This window comes from Triturus cristatus, chromosome 3_1 (genome assembly GCF_964204655.1).
Source record: "Triturus cristatus chromosome 3_1, aTriCri1.1, whole genome shotgun sequence".
Taxonomy (NCBI): Eukaryota; Metazoa; Chordata; class Amphibia; order Caudata; family Salamandridae; genus Triturus; species Triturus cristatus.
In genome coordinates this window covers 25124439-25143256 of record NC_140583.1, presented here as the reverse complement: position 1 = coordinate 25143256, position 18818 = coordinate 25124439, and the positions used below count along the sequence as shown (strand labels likewise).

The 18818-nt window shown below is 47.1% G+C and overlaps 1 protein-coding gene across 6 annotated transcripts in view; it reads left to right on the top strand.

Moving 5' to 3' along the window:
* ATG13 (autophagy related 13) overlaps positions 1-18818 on the top strand; it is a 487446-nt gene that overhangs the window by 106265 nt on the left and 362363 nt on the right. For all 6 annotated transcript variants that reach the window (XM_085646672.1, XM_085646671.1, XM_085646670.1 and 3 more), the window contains exon 4: positions 5191-5310. In XM_085646672.1, the coding sequence (XP_085502798.1) occupies positions 5191-5310 (120 nt within the window). The remainder of the gene's footprint in view (positions 1-5190; positions 5311-18818) is intronic.

Below are 18818 nucleotides of genomic sequence, written 5' to 3'. Positions count from 1 at the left end.
TGGCAGTGAGGGCGGGAGGAAGACTCCTGGAGATGAAGAGGGCGTCTTGGATCCGCGGTCCCGACAGCGAGGAAGGGACACGGTCTGGACAGAAGTGAGATTGCATCGGAGGCAAATCAGGACTGGCTCTCACAGAAAATTGAAGGAGAGGCCCCCCTTGCTCGAGAACTGGAGTCTCCGACCTGCCATGCCTGAATCCAAAATGGCGGCCACCTGAGAAAGAAGCAGACGGGGACCATAAAGAAACCATGTGAGTGCTCCTGCGACTGGATGGTGGAATTAAGAACTCCCAAGTCAAAGGAGGGATGAGATTGATTTAAGGATCAGGTAACAGTCTGGCATAACCGGCAACACTGTCCTTCCCTTTGCCTGACCCTAATATGGCGAATGAACTGTCCCAAGACGTGAAAATGGCGGACGCACCTGATCGATCGCAGCTCCTCCAGCCCAGTGGGACATCAGTTTCCTTTTCCGAGTGGCTGCTTCTTATGAGGAAATTCCTCAACTCAAGGTACCGTTTGGTTGCGGATTGTATCATTTTCCTCTGCGTTCGGTCCCAATATGCTGCCTGTACCTGCCTGACCCTATAATAATGTCCGCAGTCGCCCCCATTCGATCCTCTTCTGCACTCATCTTGCTGCATATTTCTGACTTGTGTGCAGTAAGGGAGCACTAACAGACAGCGCAACTTCATTAGTGGCCCCCTGATTTGTTGCAACTTCTCAATTGCTCAATTTGGCTGCGTTTGTTGAGGCAACTGAGTATTCTGCAGTCAAGATGGCGCCCAACACTTGTTGAGACCACACACTGCATACGGCAGTCTTTCCTACAGCAGCTGATGCACTGTGTTAGCGGGATTCCATGAAGTTAACCCAGCGTTCCATCAAACCCCTGTGTACTTTATGCCTAGTAGCTGCTCCTGAATCTGAAGTCATTGGCTGCGGCTACGCACCGCCCCTCTACATACATAACACCCATCTGAGTGAGGAGTTTCACTACTTCCACTGCTAGGAAACCGTTTTCCTTTGATGTCGCCAGTGATACCTCCCTACATCTTCTAAACTGGGGGCGAGCTTGAAGACGAGGCGGATGATGTCACCCAGTAACACCGGGACTGATCCCTTTGTTTGGAACTATGACGATGCCCCCGCGGGCTGAAACTGTTTGTACTTACTGCGGAGCCCGAGTACCCTTTGGCCGTTGCCCGGTGGAGTCTGGCTCTGGGTCTCCCCTTCGACCGTCACCTACCCAGCCGGACATCGGACATTATTTTTAACGGTTCTTCACGGTTTTATCTGTCTCTATGTTACAGCTTTGTTCCCCCTCGATTACTTTTTCCCCTTCAGATCTTCTTGACTCTGTCTGCTTTCCCCTCCCCTGTTTACCACTCTCCCCCTCCCTCCCCCCCCTACTACCCTCCACTCCTCATAAGACGTGTGTCTTGGATATGCTACTCGTCAATATTTTTTATTATTGTGTAAGATCACGTTTCTTTTTTTTCTTTTTTGTCCTAAGCACATACTGGTAACTGCAACTGTAACTGATGTAACAATGTTCTGAAACTCTGTCCATTCTCATGTAAAGCGCTCTGATACCTATGGGTCTAGCCAGCACTATGTAAAACTACCCAAATAAATAAATATCTGCCCTATATGCTGAGTTCTGGCGGTCCGTGAAGACCCATTTGATCACAAGAAGATGAGATGCCCAATAATATTTCAAGATGTCCGGAATCAACCAGCCCTCCATCGTAAACCTCTCTCTGCAGCTTGGCCAGCGCTATTCTGAGGGTGCCTCCCTGCCACCCCAATCTGCAAACCTCTCCATCTATTTCTCAAAGACCTCCCGAGGAATTCTGGAGGGCGTGTTCTGCATTACCTATAAGAATTGGGGCAGGCTCGTCATTTTATAAAGTGCCGCTGTACCCATCAGTGTTCATCGGAGATTGCTCCAGTGTGTCACATTGCCCCGGAGTCTCTCCAAATGAGGGGATATATTCTGATCAATGAAGTCCTGAGGATCCTGTGTAACCTATATTCCTCTGTTCTGGAACACCTCAAAAACTACCTGGCCCGGAAGTCTGGGGGCAAACAGGGGCGTGGGTGCATCACCAACTTGGAGCAATTGATCGTATAGCCCGAGTGATCCCCAAATCGCTGAAACTCCAACATTATACTCGCTATGGAGATAATGGGCTGTGTCACATAAAATAGGACACCAGCTGCGTAAAGTGAGATCCTCTTCTCCCATCCCCCAGGTGCATATAACCCCTCCAAAAAAGGATCCTCTTGGATACAGGCCGCAGGGGTTTATGCACCAGGGCGATAATCATAGGGGAAAGATGGGATGCCCCTCTTGCGTGCCCCTCCGATACACAAATGTCCAAGACGTCGCACTATTCACCCACACCCTGGCTAGTGGGGCGTGGTAGAGCAGCTCAGCGGTGGGTGATCCTGTATCCTTCGGTTATAGCGCTGGCGATGTCGAGCACGGAAGTGGTGTTGAGCCAGGCATCAGTAGGAAGAGAAAATCGGTTGTGAGGGTGAAGATGAAGCCCCAAATCTTGGTGGTGTCTTTGCATAGTGAGTGTGTGTTGAGAAGTGTGCATGCAAGTTGGTGTTTTTGTTCAGGGGGTTTCTGTGGGGTTTTTCAGGGTAGGGCTGGTCAATGGGCTGTTTGCGCTGTGGCAGGTAAAGTGGCAGTGGGTCCAGGTGAAAGGTCCTTCCATGGAGCTTGGATTGGCGTAGTGGCAGTATTTGTGCGGCGTCGAGGGTGTAGAGTTAGGCGATGGTGTATCTGCAGGGGAGGGAGGGCCAAGGGTCATCGCGCTGGGTGTGGTCCAGGCGTGAACAGGTGCTTATGGGTTTGCCTTTGGTGTGCCTTCTGCGTAGTCACACTGCGGCCTGGATTAAGTAGGTCCTGGGGTGGGCGCGGCTTCTGTTTGCGTGAAGAACAGTGAGCGGGAAAACCTGGGCAGCGGTAGAGTCACTGGATCAGGCTGGAACAAGCAGGAACTGGAGGCCGCAGGCAAGTGGCAAGATCTGTGCCCAGGTGGTATCAGCGATATTGTCTGTAATGTTCTTTCCCCACACCCTCAGAGTATTTATTTGGTGTCCCTTCTGATATCCGTGAAAGAATAGTTCACACAGGAAAAATAAATTTTCTGATTGAACTCTCTGGCTCGTATCCTGCAAAAACTTTTTTTTAACACGAAGTCTATTAATTTATTGGTTCTCTCTTTATTGACCTCGGAAAGATGGAAAGCAGAATTGGTCTTGCCAGGGTTCAGTCTGTAGATCATCGCAGTTTAAATGGCAATCTCGAAGACTCAGAGCCATCTTGCTGGCAACATAGGAATACCTCCCAACAAATGTGTGTGTCTCTTAATAGAACAATTAGGAGGATAGGGTAAAATTAGCCATGACCCACAATCTATACGCTGGTCAAGGGGGAACTAATTAACACCTTTTAATGTTGAGAGTAGTAAACAAGAATGGGGGTCATTGAAAATATTGCAATTATGCACTTGGTTTTCAACACTGTGCAAACCCAGTCTGACCCTCTTGAGGCTTCCCCGGGATTTGAAGCCAGCAGGATACAAAATGGGAGGAGCTGAGAACAGGATAAATGAGCTGCAGACCTTTAGAGTGTTGTCAAAAACAAGGAACTTCGAACTAGAGTATTAGTCTATGAAAACATGAGGATTTCATTGGATCCCTGAAAACTGTGGCAAAGGTGACCTCGTTAGGTGCTTATGATACAATCTGCGTGCTTTTTATGCTTTAGTAGGTCTGTATTGCTACTAAAATTGAAGGAGGGTGTGGAACTCCGGGCAATTACATGGGAAACTCTGCATGCTTAAAAGTATATTTTTCTTTTTTGAAAATGTATCTCTTATTGATTCACTTTTTTTGTACCTCTCTCGCCCGTTCTTTACTTACTTTAACCGTTAAATCTGATTTCTGCCCAATATTTAAGAACAGTAAAAGGGTTTTCATTTGGTTTGTTGCAAGTAGTTATTTCCATTCTCATGTTAAGTTTCAGTTAATTTAGTATGCACTTCCTGGTAAGTACATATTAACTGAAGTACATCGAGAAATGATTGTATTTTTCTGGCACTGAAACAAAGAAATCTGAAACCGATATCTCTAAGTGAACATGAAGGCAGGCACCTTGAGTAAGCCTTCTCGGTTGACATGCGTTGTGACCTGCTGCCCCTGGGTAGGAATTCCAAAAGGGCTAATTCTGACCTGCATTTTTTATGGTTTATACATTGAGTAATATTACTTTTGTATTATTATCTCCCGTTCGATTTACTGCAGGAGTCATTATATTAAACCTGTTATTACCAGTGTAAGACCAAAATGTAAATATGCATCTGTAAAATTAAATCCAAGTCCTAAACCCATGGATGAATTTAAGGATTCATCATTGGGATAAAATATATCGCATAGACATTTACATCTAAATTTTAAAAAACTGATTTCCTAATTAACTGAAAAGCACAGTCCTCCAGGATTCTATTTAAAAGACAATTCTTTGATTAAATCTAATGGACATCAGATTCATTTCAAAGCACAAGTATACCTAAGTCTACGTCTACATAACAAGGTGCTTTCTCAAATGTTAGATTTGTAAATGTCGGTGTCCTTCTAAAGCACAGATATATTCACTCCAAAGAATAGGTCTTGAGGATGGTTTCTAAAGCACAGATCTCTTAACGAACATCATAAAAGGCAGGTTTCTGAGACTGTTTCTTAAGCGCAATGGCCTTAGCACGAACTTCTAATAACAGATATCTGTACTTAATTATTTCTGTAAGATTAGACCCGAGAACAGATCCCCTCCTTGCCAACCAAATGTAACACAGAGCAGTGATTAGAATGCTGCACTCCTATCCTTGATCTCCTAGATAAGGTTACCCAGTTGTGTCTGTCTCTTCAGAGGCAACATTTGACACTTCATGTTTTCCTCTTACATACCATTTTCACTTTTAATATTAGTCCAATTGCTCCAGTTGCGCTTTACAAGGATTACATCTTCCTGAATGCGTTGTTAAATGAAAAGGCCAACAGACAAAAATGATGACCTGCACCATGACAATGCCTGGTTTGATCCCAACTGATTTTGATGTTGATTTTTAGTCTTCTAACCAGTTCAATGCGCCTCTCCTGTTTCTTGTGTATTTAGTTCAACCTGGCTATCAAAGACATACCTGAAGTTACCCATGAGTCCAAGAAAGCTCTGGCGGGCCAGCTGCCTGCTGTCGGACGGTCGATGTGTGTGGAGATCTCACTGAAAACCTCTGAGGTAAGGAATTAATATGAAATCAAAGTAAAGAAAAATGATTTAACTTTGGGCACATTAGTTTGTCTGAGGTTATCAAATGCGAAGTGCGGAGCTTGAACTTGAAATTTCTCCGACATTGGATCTGTGGGCATGCTTGAATCATTTCCCCACTTCGAGCTGCTAATCCCTTGGTAACCATCAAACAGCAGTATCTTGTGAGAGAGCCATACACTGTCTCTTTAGTAACCAAACATCATCACAGAGAAAGACACACATTTTAGCCTCCTGAAAACTGCTCCTCCCAGAGGTCAACAGACCTCCGATTTCTACTTCATCGTGTGTAAAAAGAAGTCTCTTCAGAGTGCTGCTCTCTATTCTGACATCTATTTGGATTTTGCTACTTCTCGATTTGATTTTTTTTTACCATAGATACAGGTGCTTTCTTTTTAGTGTGTTACCTTTGGGCCTCTGAAACTTATTCTCTTCTTCATGAAAGAATCTTGTAAGAAGGCTCTCTTCAGTACTTGCAGCTCCAATGGAAAGAAGCTCATATGTATTGGGAATGTTCACAAAAAATGTGTGTACTCTTCTGTGCAAGTTATAAAGCCATGCACTATAAGATTAGTAAAGTGTTTACTACAAAAACACTAAATTACTGCAAGGGTAGCCTTTTCAGGCCGTCAGGGACTGAATGCTGCAGAGTTCTGTTGAGTGCCCTTTTAGATTGCTCAAGGAAAGAACGACTTCTCATATGCACAGAATAATATACATGAGGGTGGAGAAATGTATCCTCTAGTTGGTCACAGCTTTGAGAAAGAACTCACAAAAAGGAAGGGGGCTGGAGACTTGGAATATGGTTGAAGTTTGTGTTGCTGAAAGCAACAACGTGCCAGATTGCCCCTGAACATCCGAAAAGAGGCAAGCAGAACAAGAAGAGCCAAGGAATTATCCACAAATAAAATAGTCCAATTTGCTAGAGGAAATCGGGGACAGAAACTAATGGCAAACGGAAATAATCAAAATGAAATGTATTGGGATTCACCGGTGTACTTTTAAATGCTGGCTTAAGTATGCTTGAATAAGGAAATTATATCACAGGGAGAAACTATGTAACATCTTGGACTGGGATACCTCAATTACTTCCAGAGCACTGACCGCTATCTCTATAAGATTTTACTTTTTCCCCCTCTTTGAACATTGATAGCACTCACTCTACCTGAAAGAGTCTGTGTTTAATATGCATTGTGACATGCAGCATTATGAAAGCCCGCTGTTGACGCCCACACACATTTCGATCTGCACCGCATGCCAAACTCCTCTGGCTTATGATTGTCGTACAGTTCCTACAAATCAAGTAGGACTCTGTATCCAGACAACATAACAGTCAGAATATGGGGACTGAGTCAACACATGTAATCAAAGCATGTGGGCCTAATTCGGAGCTTGCTCACAGTGCGTCATCTAGACCCCTAACCTTCCAGTGTATTAGATGATATCTGCAACCCCAGAACATGACCACTCGAATGCCCCAAGGAAATCGTAGAAACAGATCTACCCTTTCATTGTTACTCAGGCATGCCCAAGGGGGACACAAGAATGATGCAAATTGGCTTTTCAAACCATTATTGAAACAACTGCACTCTAAAATAAAAAGCGTGAGCTGCAATTATTAGCTGGAGGAAACAGAGCATTGTTACTAGCATTACAAGAATGGTGAAAAAGATAAACGGTTGAACTAATATAACGTCAGTGTTATTATGAGTATATTTATACTTATTAGGTAGGTGTATAGTACCTACACTATCGAGAGCATAGTAGGAGTACCCTTTGCCAAATCTTCTGGGACAACCCAACCCCCCATAGCTGTGAGTAATGTATCTGGAAGCCGATCTGGTAAAGAGCATTCTACTGTCCTTTGCAGGATAAAAGGTTTGCGTCAGCGGGCTGCATCTCAGTCACTGGCACAGCGTTCTAAGATAATCATCAGACGTGCTCCTCTGCCGAATTTGGCTCAGAGGTGGTTTATATAATAAAAGCACTGTTCCAATTGCTCAGTGTCAGAGGTGCAGCACTGATGTGAATGTTTGTCCTGTGACTCAGAGCTGTCTTCAACCGGGCAACCAAATACAACGGCATAGCTCTCAGTGTTGCTTAGTCGTGGTCAGACTGTACGAACAACTTAAAAAAATGCTTACTAAGAAATGTGCTGCAAGCAGAATAATTTAGTTAAGTATGATATTGTGTTAGTGCAAGACATGTAAAAAGTCACAGTTTAGAAAAAGATGTCAAGTTTAAATGTGTAAATGGAGACTTGTGCGCAGTCCCTGTTGAACCTTACAGCGAAACCCCTCTGGATTATGATAACCTCTGATCTCCATGGTGTGGCTCCATTGGAGAGTGAGCTCTGTGGCTGACTGGACATGTTGTTCTGCAACGTGTCCGTGTGAAGTTCATAAGAAACTTCTTCCTCTGATTCCTTCTGAAGCTACACAACCTTAGGTGAGTTCCTGGTGCTGTCTTTCTCACAAATTCCCTCTGGCTTCATAAGAAAGGTAGATCATTTTCCATCCTGATGACATATTCACTCAATCTACGCCTTTCAAAAAACATCAGAAGTGTTGTTGGCGGAAGGTAAGGCTTTGCAATAACGGATATTCGCAGAGGAGCTGGCACCCGATCCCGTGGAGCTCCTGCAAAGGCAGCAAATAAATCTGACAAAAAACAGAAAGGCAATCAAAGGCCCACTCTGAACATTTCCAGCCAACTACAGTGTGGTCAGAAGCTCCAATAATGGTCCCTCTACTGACAACTGTCCCTGTGCCCTGTGCTGCAGTTTCTGCTCCTTCACTCATTTTGTTCATGCCAATCTGATAGACATCTAGTAGCAGATTCCTTAACTTTGGTATTCTCCCCAGGTGTCAGACTGGATCTGGGGGATGGCACTGTGCGACTTCGTGATGACGTCGAATTCGGTAGTGACATCAGTGGAGTCATACAAGTCCCCTCTGGCGCCCGGGCGTCAGCTTCTTTTCCGCGCTGCAACGCTGATCCAGAAAAGCAGTTCGTCTGGCCTTTTTTTCAGGCCTATTGTGACAGTTTTTGTCATTTGGGAACAGTGTGTCTTTTTTTTTTTTTTCTTTTCCCTATCTTGTTAGGCTTTAAGTAGGCCTGGGCGGTAAATTCCGTTCCGCTCGCGGAATTTGCGGAATTTGGGTAATTTCGCGTTCCGCGGAGAACGCGAAAGTGCCCAAAAATCTGCGTTTCGCGACTTCGCGGAATTTTTTGCTTGTTCGCGTTCTCAATATGCGTGTTCGCGAGATATTTCACCCCGAGCACACAATCAGCGATCGCGAACAAGAAAAAAGTATCGCGAACAAGCAATTCCGCGTGTTCGCGGAATTTCTGCGTGTTCGCGGAGATTTTTTACCGTTTCGCGGAGATTTGCGTAACGCGATTACGCAAATTCCGCCCACCCCTAGCTTTAAGCCTTGTGGGTATTGTACTGGGCAAATTTCAGCTACAGAACCAAATTCCGTTTGTATGTGGTGTTTGGGAGAACACCACAACTCTGAGGATTGCGGCTCCTGTCAGAGGCTGAAGCTAAATGCGTTCAGGGAAAGTTTGTATGAAGTTACTTGCGGCGCGTCTATCTTGGTCCTCTGAGATTTCACATCCTCGGTCGTCATCTTGCAAAACGGTGGTCTTTTTACGGGGCCATTGTAGGATCCGAAGCAGATCTTGGGGATGTCGTTCTCCGGTGACGTACAAAGGTAGGCGCAGGCGTTTGAAGTAGCAGCACCCCCGACTTCGCCACATGGAGACTCAGTGCCCACAGCTCCTCCCGCTCGCCGGTTGAGGAGGCCGTACACGACTCCACCCCATGTCTCCCCATCTTTCTGGGAGCTGGGGCATCGATGGCCCAGATGAGGGAATAGCTCTCTACATCTTATCTTTGGACTCCCGCCTTCCTCTGGAGTACCCTTGGGTCTCCAGGAGGTGAGTGGAGCTATGCTGGTGGGTTTGCCCTCCTGATGCCATCTAAAGTCATTGGATTGGCGCTGGTTGGCATCGGCAGACTCCTCTTCGGCACCAGTGCACAGCCTTTCGGGGACTCCACCTTTGCCATTCGTTGTTGATTAGCCGACTTCAGCATTGACGTCGACAGCGCTGATCAAAGTCACTCCTCTTCTTCTTATCGACATCGAAGTGTTGCGCTCTTGATGTCGATCGGCGTTTGGTGTTGAGTCAACTGGGTAAATTGAGGAAAATGTGGCATTTTCACTTCCTACTCATGGCCACCTTGTGGAGGTTGATACAAGAGAGTCTGGGCCATTTCCGGCCATTTCTGTGATTATTCCACCTCAAGTGGAGGAGAGTTGGATATCTGGACTTGGTGAGGCTAGTGGGCTGGAATCTTTCCCCCCTAGTCTCGCTACTGAGTCAAGTTCCTCTTTTGCTGATATGTTGGAGAGTGGCTGCAGTTTTGGAGTTGTCACTGCCTACCGTGGAAAAGTCCACCAACCATCTGGTGGATGTCCTTAATCATGGTCAGATGGGTGCTGTTAGCCCGAAACCAGTCCCAGGATGCTTGTTTCCGGTCCAGGGAAGACATGGCTTGGCAGTTCGGGCTGGACTGTTCCCATGAGGCACAGTGTCAAGACTGATTTGCATATAGCTGTGTCTGAACTGGGGTGGCGAAGTGAGCTAAAGAATGATGATGGATTCAACCCAGATCTGTGACTTGGGGTGAGTGTCTGAAAAGTTTCAGCGCTCCGTCCATCATCTCCTTGTGTTTGCAGATGTGGTAAGAACCTGTTCTTCCAAGCTCTTCTAAGTAGTGAGGCCCCGTTCGACATATTGTTGGAACTTGGGCCAAACTTGATCTAGGTGTCTCGGTGGACAGCGCTATATCTTGCATTCACCTGCCTGCTCCTGGAGACCCAGTTTGTCTCCTAAGGTATCCTACCACTTGTAGTCTGGTAGTTCAGGCTATTACAGCTTCACAGGATGTGGATTCTACGCCGAAGACTCCATTGAATAGAGCGTCTAGGAGTCTAGATGCATGTGGCAAGCACATCTTTTCTTCTGTTAGTCCTGCTTCAAGGTTCTACAAACATGTCTTGTGTTGTTGGGCGTTTTTCCCACGCTTTGTGGGATTCTTTGCAGACTATGTTGCCATCACTTCTGTATAACCTCCGTTCTGATGTTGAGCAGCTGGTTAGAGATGGCTATCAGGCAGCTAAGCTAATAATTAGGTGTGGCATGGATACTGGATAGCTGGGTCTGGTGGCTCAGTGGACAAATGCGTCTACTGCAGGGGCCTGTGTTCAACCTCATGGTCCCAGGTTCAAATCTCGGCGGTTCCAATCAGCCTTTCATCCATCTGATGAAATGAGTACTATTGAGTTGGTTAACAATAGATATCTGTTATTCAGTGCCAAGATACCTACGGGTGAACATGCTCTTAACAAATACATGTTATGTTATGTGATACTACTGATTCAGTAGGTCGGGCCATGGCATCTTCAGTGGCGCTACGGCGTTGTGCATGGTTAAGAATTTCAGGTTTTTCAGAGGCTGTCCAGATGACTTTGGTCGATTATGCCCTTTGATAGCGCCTATCTTTTTGGGGCTCAGGCCAACTCAGCATTTAGGCGCTTCCGTGATAGGCGAAGTGATACAGAGTCTTAATTAATCTTTCTCATCGTTCTTCAGTTGTCCCCATACTTGGGTTGTATAGGTCATACATATTTTTTTTTTTGAGCCAGCCTTGTTAGGGCATTGGCATGTCCTTCTTTTGGTTACACGAGATTGGTGTTTCTGCGAGTAGCAGATGATATTGTTTCAATACTGTCTTTAACTGTTTATGTGGTAAAGGATGTCTGAGCTATGCATTTACTTTGACTTTTTCCTCTGTAAATGGGTTTCATGCTCAAGGGGTCATTTGCACGTCTGTCTTCCAGTTAGGGAGTTTATCTTTTAACATGCTTCTTCGAAGCAGTTCGGTGTGCTGGTGTGCATTGCTGTGAATTACAGCAGTTCGTATAGAGCATGTACTGATGCCAATTCAATTATGAGACCTTGTATGCTGAGTGTTTACTTGTTTCTCCACTTCAGGCTAATTTTGGTCTCTGGTTTGTCCAATGCAGTCCTTTTTAGGTCGAGCCTAGAACAGTGCGCATGCGCTGCTCTGCGAGACTTTTAGTAAGGGGCCTCAGAAAGCTCACCACATGCTCGTGCATGTGGTTTGCTTTTCTCACAGGCTATTGGGCTTTGCGTGTGTCATTCTAACAAAGATAGCGCGCAAATGGGCAAAGGCGGGCGCATGTCCCGCCTTTTTCAACAAATGTAACTGCCCATGGCCTATTGCTTGCGGTTACGCGCAGCAGTGGCATCTGTTTCTCATTATAACCATTTCTTTATAATTAGCGCGTTCGCTACCCTGCCGCTCGCTCGCCCCCTCTCGTGGGTTTGTTTCAAGGTTGGGTGGAGTTTGCCGTAACAAACACACAAGATGGTGGATGGCGGGCGTGAAGAGACTGCACAGCACTCCCCGGGATCTGTTTGGTGGCAGAGCGCGTCTCCCCCGGTGTTTGCAAAGCGGTCTTGTTTCATCTCAGCACCTTGAGAATGGCGGTTGCAGCCTTCTTTCCTCCGGGAGGCAATCTCGTCTCCTGTTTACTTGCCGCAAAGGCCTTATGCCGCCCCACCTCCCCCCCCCCCCCTGTTAAATGCATGCACAGTGCCCTGCTTCATGGCCTTTTATCTTTAAGACTAAGACGGCTTACACGGTTGGCTATCTGGTCATACAATCAACAGGAACCAGGTTCGATCCCCCTTTTTTTTTTTTACTTCCTTCTCGACCCCTGAGGCGGGGGCAGCAGGGCATTGCCATGCGTTGCAGCTGCTGCCTTCTGCTCCACATAGATGACATCCGAGCCCGTGAGATGAAGGAACGGCTGCTGCGTACCTGAATATTAAGTGGGTGACCACCATCACGCGAGCTCCGCTCAGCCCCCCTCAAGAGTAAACAAACGTGATGTTGGGGGGAGGTGTTGTGTTCATTAAGCAGGCTGCGGGGGAGGGGAAGCTACCACTTTACAGACACTGCACCCGGCATGTCCCGGACAATGCTGGCTGGTGCTCTCTGACATGGCTTGCCTGGGGTGATGACTTCCCTTGTAAACTCCTGGCTTGTGAGGGGGGAGTTGGGAGTTGGCTTCAAGACAATTTTACCAGTCTGAAAATGCTGTGTATTTCACGAGGAGAACACAGTGTGTTTATTTCCCACGGTCTCCGAAATCGCATCTAGGCGCTGCGCGCTTCCATTCTGCAGGGCTGTTAGGCGGCGCTGTATAGCGTGCCTTCACTGTTTGCTGTCCCGCCTTCTCGAGGAGTATCTCTCTCCATCCTTACATATATCCCAGATATCACCCCCACCCGTTGTCAGACGCTGATTGTTCCAAAGTCTACGGGTCCCAATTTACACGTTTGCCTTCACACGTACTGACTAATTTGTGCCCCGGCCCTCTCGCTTCTAATGGGGGTACTGCCCACCTCTCGCCAGTGACTCGACCAAGCCCACTTCCTAATATGCCACAAGCCTTTCTCCCACTGAAGTGTGTGCTCTTCCTTTGACACCCCACCCCCACTCTGACATGTTCCAAGTGTTCACCCCTCCCCACAAAACCGTACCAGGACCGCTAATCGAGGGAGTTGCAAAAATGCAGACTCTGGTCGACACCTTGTCCCCTCCAAGGTGACACTATGGGGTCTCAGCCCCTAGCCTTATCAAGGGCTCAGGGTCTCCTGTCAGTGTAGGTACCAAGATACTCCAGGAGCGTAGCCCAGGATGCCGGGTACCCAGAGAATGTAACCAGAGATGCCTCCCTACCGAGGGGATGTAACTTTAGACGCCTTTTCTCAAGGGGAAAAGTACTGAGACGCCTGTCTGTGAAGGGAATGTAACTGTAGCGCCTGCCTACAAAAGAAATGTCAGCCTAGATGACTGCCTACCAAAGCATTGTTAATGTAGACGCCTGGATGCCCTGAAAGTACCACCCCAGATGTCTTAAAACCAGGGAATGTCTGTGGAATGTAACCATACAAGTGTACACAGTGGAATGACCAGATGATGTAACCTCCCCAGTCAGGAAATGTTGGTGTGTAGTACGTAGCTGTATTTATCCGGATACGCTTGCAGTGTGACTGCCAATGGCAAGGTTCAGCATGACTCTGTGAGTTAATCGCTCTCCTCTGATATCTTATGCAACCTGCAGGACACGAGTTCAAATCCTGGAAAAAAACTAGTTAATGAGTAATTTTAAATGTGTACTTGAAAGACATATCGTGACACAAACCCATAGCATGAGACGCTCTGAATATATAGATGAAACCGATTTTCCACCCACAAAAGTGCTCCTTAAGGAATGGCTACTGAATATGACACGTTGCAGCCATAATTTATGACTTGATTGTGGCCCCTGTTTTTTTACTATGATCTTGGGAACCAACTGGCTGCAAAAGCATAACCCACAGATTAATTACTCCACAACAGCATTTCATTTAACAGACCGCTTTTTTAGTGAGTTAATGTGTGCAAAGGACGGGTCTGCTCGAGGAACAACCTCTGTCATGTTTGACCGTGAAAACAGACTCAAACCTCTCAAATACCGGAGTCTTACAGGAATTATCATTTTTTAAATGAAAAAGCACCATATAGGGCCCAATTCACAAAGGTAAACTGAACACATCAATTGATATATTCCATTTTCTTTTATCAAGAATACATGGCTGTATTTCCAACTACTGCACTCCAGCACTGACTGATTGACTGTCTATCCCAGACCTAATTTTACAATTTCTCTCTCTCCTCCTCATTCCCTCATTCCTCCCTTCCTTATTGGCCTCCGTAATCCCCCTTACTACTTTCCTTCCTTCGTTCCTAACCCTCCCTCCTTTTCCCATTCTTAATTACTTCAACCATCTCTTCCCCCTTCCTTGATTCTTCCGCCCCTCAAACCCTTCCTTCCTATTCACTTCTAGTGCCCCTTCTTCCTATCACCCTCTTTGCCTCCCTATCTTTCTTCATTACCTCCTTTCCTCTTGCCCATCTTAATCCCCTTCTTCACTCCTTAAACATATACCAGCCTTATTTCCTCAAACCTGATTTCAACTTCACTTATTCCAGTCATTCATATCGTCAGTCCTTTTTAGATCGCAAAAGTAAAAAAAGACACCGGCGTCATTTCATGTGGTAATGCCTGCATGTGCCTACAAAAGAATGTGGCCATTCTTGTTTATTATAACTTTTCAACATGCTTCACAGCAGTCACGCTGCTCTACTACATAGCTTAACAAGCATTGACATAGCCAATAGGTCTCGCCTTTGGGACCTTATAAGTGTTTAGCCATGCAACAGTTGATGTTGTTGCACCAAGGATATTGTGCTGGATAACCAAACACTTATAAGGTCCCAAAGGCGAGACCTATTGGCTATGCCAATGCTTGTTATTACTTTAGCGTGGTGCACATTTCATTGAATTCAAGTGGTGCACGGATAGCTTTTGTGTTGGATAATTTTTAGGCTATGCTTTCCGGTGAGGGGGTCAGGCCAGCTTTATTATGCGACGTGTTCCAAACCTGCATATTGGAATTTGTTCCATGGAAGTATGCTCCCTTTTTACTGGAGACATTACGTTTGGCTTGTATTCTTTTTAATACTTTAAGACTTGGTGTCCTCTCTTTTTTTGAAGTGTTATTTATTCTTATGTTCAGTATTGAAACATGGGTGTACCGTGAGCTCTGCTTATGAGATTATCTTGGATGCAGTGTCTAAACATTTACCTTAGGGCTGTTTATGGCCGTGTCTTACATGGTTAAGAAGATTTGTCTTTTTAAAAGAGAAGGTTTGGTTTTTGATCCTTCTTCACTTTAAGAACATCCTGGTTATTTCCTTATTCAGTGGCTTTGGCACTATTAATAGCCATACATTTCCTGTCGGGAGATGGATGTTCTTTGTCTTTATGGGGACATTTCTCTTTCTCTATTAAGAATTTGTTGTTTTCTGTACCTTACAGCCCTTTAAGGGTTCATAGAGTGACGTATGATCTGATGCTTCATGTGTTCTTATAGAACTAATCTGATAGAGACTTTTAGCTGCAGATTCCTTACCTTTGAATTTCCCAGGCATCAGGCTGGATCTGGACACTTTTGCTGAGCAATACCCCTTGTGCGTGGCGTTTGGTGGCTCCATTCGGCTTTGGGGTGACACAGTCGGCGTGGGTAGCGTTGGTTACGACGTTGTGATGCCTATATAGGCTCTACCCAGGACGCGCGGACGTCAGTTCTTTTCTTTCCTCGCCAGTTAAGTGCCGATCTGGGAAGAGCTACCCCCTCTGCAGATTTTTGGAAGTTTTTTTTCTTGACTATTGTCGAATAAAAAATCACTTTGTGTTTGAGGGATGTCTCGAGGCCTGTAACCACATGATGTCAGACAACAATCCCCACCTCGTCTGTCTCTGGTGTCTCGAGCGTGATCATGACTCGAAGTCGTGCTAAGACTGCCAGGCCATGGCTCTGAATGCCTTGAGGTAGAGAGTTATGTAGCTCCTCACGGCCCGGCAATTGACATCGTCCAGCGAGACTCCGCGGAGGTCTCAGTCCCGATCAAAGAAGAGGTGGTCGCAAGACCGCTCCCAGAGCCCCAAGTCCTCTTCCACTCGAGGTCCTCTGGACCCTCAGGGAAGAGGCATAAGAAGAAGAAGTCCAAGCGGACTTCACCTTTACCTCAGCTGGCATCTGTCGTCGAGAAATGTAAGGAGCACTGACACTCTAGACACAATTCCGCAGAGCCAGAGTCGACTTTGCGCTTGCCTCCATTTCTGGGAGCCGGAGCGACTCACGCTCAAATAAAATAATTTTATGAAGCCATGCTCCGCGTATTTGAGTGGAACAACCCCGCTGGTTATCCCTCGGGCCCTGTGTAGTTGGAAGGGGCCCCACCTGGTTTGATACCTTCAGCTGCGGCCACGGTGCCGGTGGGGCCTTAAGGATCCGGTGCCTGCGGCTCCGCTGGTGCCAGCCCCATCTTCATCCCCGACAACACAGAGCCGGAACGACCCTGCTTGACGTCGCCTGAACACTTTGAAGATGTGCTAGGATCAGGAAAGGAAAGGGATGGATCTATGGGCCCTCTCGAAAATCAGGATGTCTCTGAGGAGAACTTGGACTGGTATGGGGAATGTGGGGAGGGCAGTGGACTGGACAGTTCCCTAGATACTGGCATGCTTTCTCCGCCAACAGTGGCTACGGAGGAGGGGGCATCCTATGCCTTGGTGGTAAAGAGCAAAAGGAACAAATGATGGACGGAATACTGAACAATGCGAACATTCCTCTCCAGTCACAAAGATCTGGGTTTAATCCAGTGTTCGGTTTTCTCACCACGCCACCCCAGTTTGGACCCAGCCAAATGCAAATCGGTCCTGCCCAGACTGCCAAGCCAGATCCTACCTGTACTGGTAACAAGCATCCTGGGACTGGTTTTGGGGCATCACCCCTCATCAGTCAGGCTAGCTTGAATGCAGTAGCGCAGTAAGCACTGGACCCACTTCTGGGCATACCCTTCCCAACAGGGTCAGGACTGAATTGCATATGACTGGGTCCAAACTGGGGTGGAGTGGTGAGCAAGAGAACGATGGATTTGGGAAAAGGCAGACTTGGCCCTGGTCAGTTTCAAGGACTCTTGAGCTACGGCCAGATCCTTAGACCTCTCCTCCACTCCTCATGGCCAATCTTCCTTTCGCCCCTTTCGTGTCAACGGAAGGGGTTTCCATCCATGTCAGCCCCTATACTAGCCACCATCCTGCACAGGCTGCCCAACCCGTGCGAGGACGTGGACGTGCTGCTTTCCGATCCAGGAATGAAGGCCAGAAGTCATCAGCCGCACTGCCCCCGGCAGCCGCATCCTCCAAGCACTCCTAGGCTGACTCTGCAGGACCACACTACTCCAGTTGGTGGGAGAACTCGTCATCATCTCCCCCACTGGAGATCCAGAACATCGGACATATGGGTCTTCCAGATCGTCCAGGAGAGCTATTCTCTGCCTTTTCTCTTTTCCTCCTTTCATTTTACCAAATCAGGAACGGCTGACAGAGGATCACTTAAAGTTACTTCAAGAGGAAGTTACAGCTCTCTTAACCAAGGGAGCTATGGAAAGGGTCCCTGTTTCAGAAGTAGACAGTGGTTGTTATTCCTGCTGCTTTCTGATTCCAAAGAAGAACAAGGGGCTGCGGCCCATTTTAGATCTTCAGACCGTCAATCACTTCTTCAAGCAGGAGAAGTTCAAGATGCTCACTCTGGGTCAGGTCTTGACTGCCCTAGACCTAGAAGACTGGATGGTAGTGTTGGACCTGCAGTACGCGTATTTTCACATTCCCATCCTGCCGGCCACATGGGTTACCTGCGGTTCAAGGTAGGCTGTAAGCACTTTAAGTTTACGGTGCTCCTCTTCAGCCTTACCAGTGCCCCTCGGGTGTTCAAGGTGATGGCGGTGGTTGCAGTTCATCTGCACAGGTAAGGGGTGTCGATCTTCCCCTATCTCAACGACTGGCTGTTGAAGTCGTCTCCCACCTTCAGACTACGGCAGACCCCCTGCATTCGCTGGGGTTCTCTGTAAATGTGCGGAAGTCATACCTGACTCCTTCTCAGACACTCCATTTTATCGGAGCTGTTCTGGACACAGTGCAGTTTCGGGCTTATCCTCACGAGCATTGAGTCCAGGTATGATTCCGATGTTTGTCTCTATCCTGGATTTCGGTGAAACTGACTCTGAGGCTGTTGGACCTCATGGCCTCCTGCATCCTGTTGGTAAAACATGCCAGGTGGCGAATGCGGGCTCTGCAGTGGGACCTGAAGTTCCAATGGGCACAGCATCATGGGAATCTCACTGCCTTGATCCAGATCAGAAAGGAACTGCGAGAGATCTGCAGTGGTGGTTAACGAACCGCGATTGGATCAATGGCAGACCCCTCTCCCTTCCCCAACCAGATCTCACAGTTGTGACAGATGCGTCACTTCTGGGATCGGGTGGCCATCTGGGAGAGGTGGACATCGGAGGATACTGGTCTCCGGCGGAGACGGAGCTCCACATAAATGTGTTGGAGCTCAGGGAGATTCACTTGCATTGAAGTCACTTTTTCCCTCTTTTATGGGGAAGCTGGTGCAAGTCTTCACAGACGACACCACCGCCATGTGGTATTGAAACAAGCAAGGCGGGTGGGGTCGTGGAGCCTTTGTCGAGAGGCCCTGTGTCTCTGGACATGGCTGGAACAACAGGATATAACCCTGGTGATTCAACACCTGGCAGGTTCTCTGAATGCCAGGGTGGACGAACTCAGCCGTCGATGCCTACCGGATCACGAATGGCATCTCCAGTCGGAAGTGGAGCAAGGTCTCTTTCATCAGTGGGGAGAAACTTGGTTAGATTTGTTCACCTCCGAAGAGAAAGTGCAGTGTTAGCAGTACTGTGC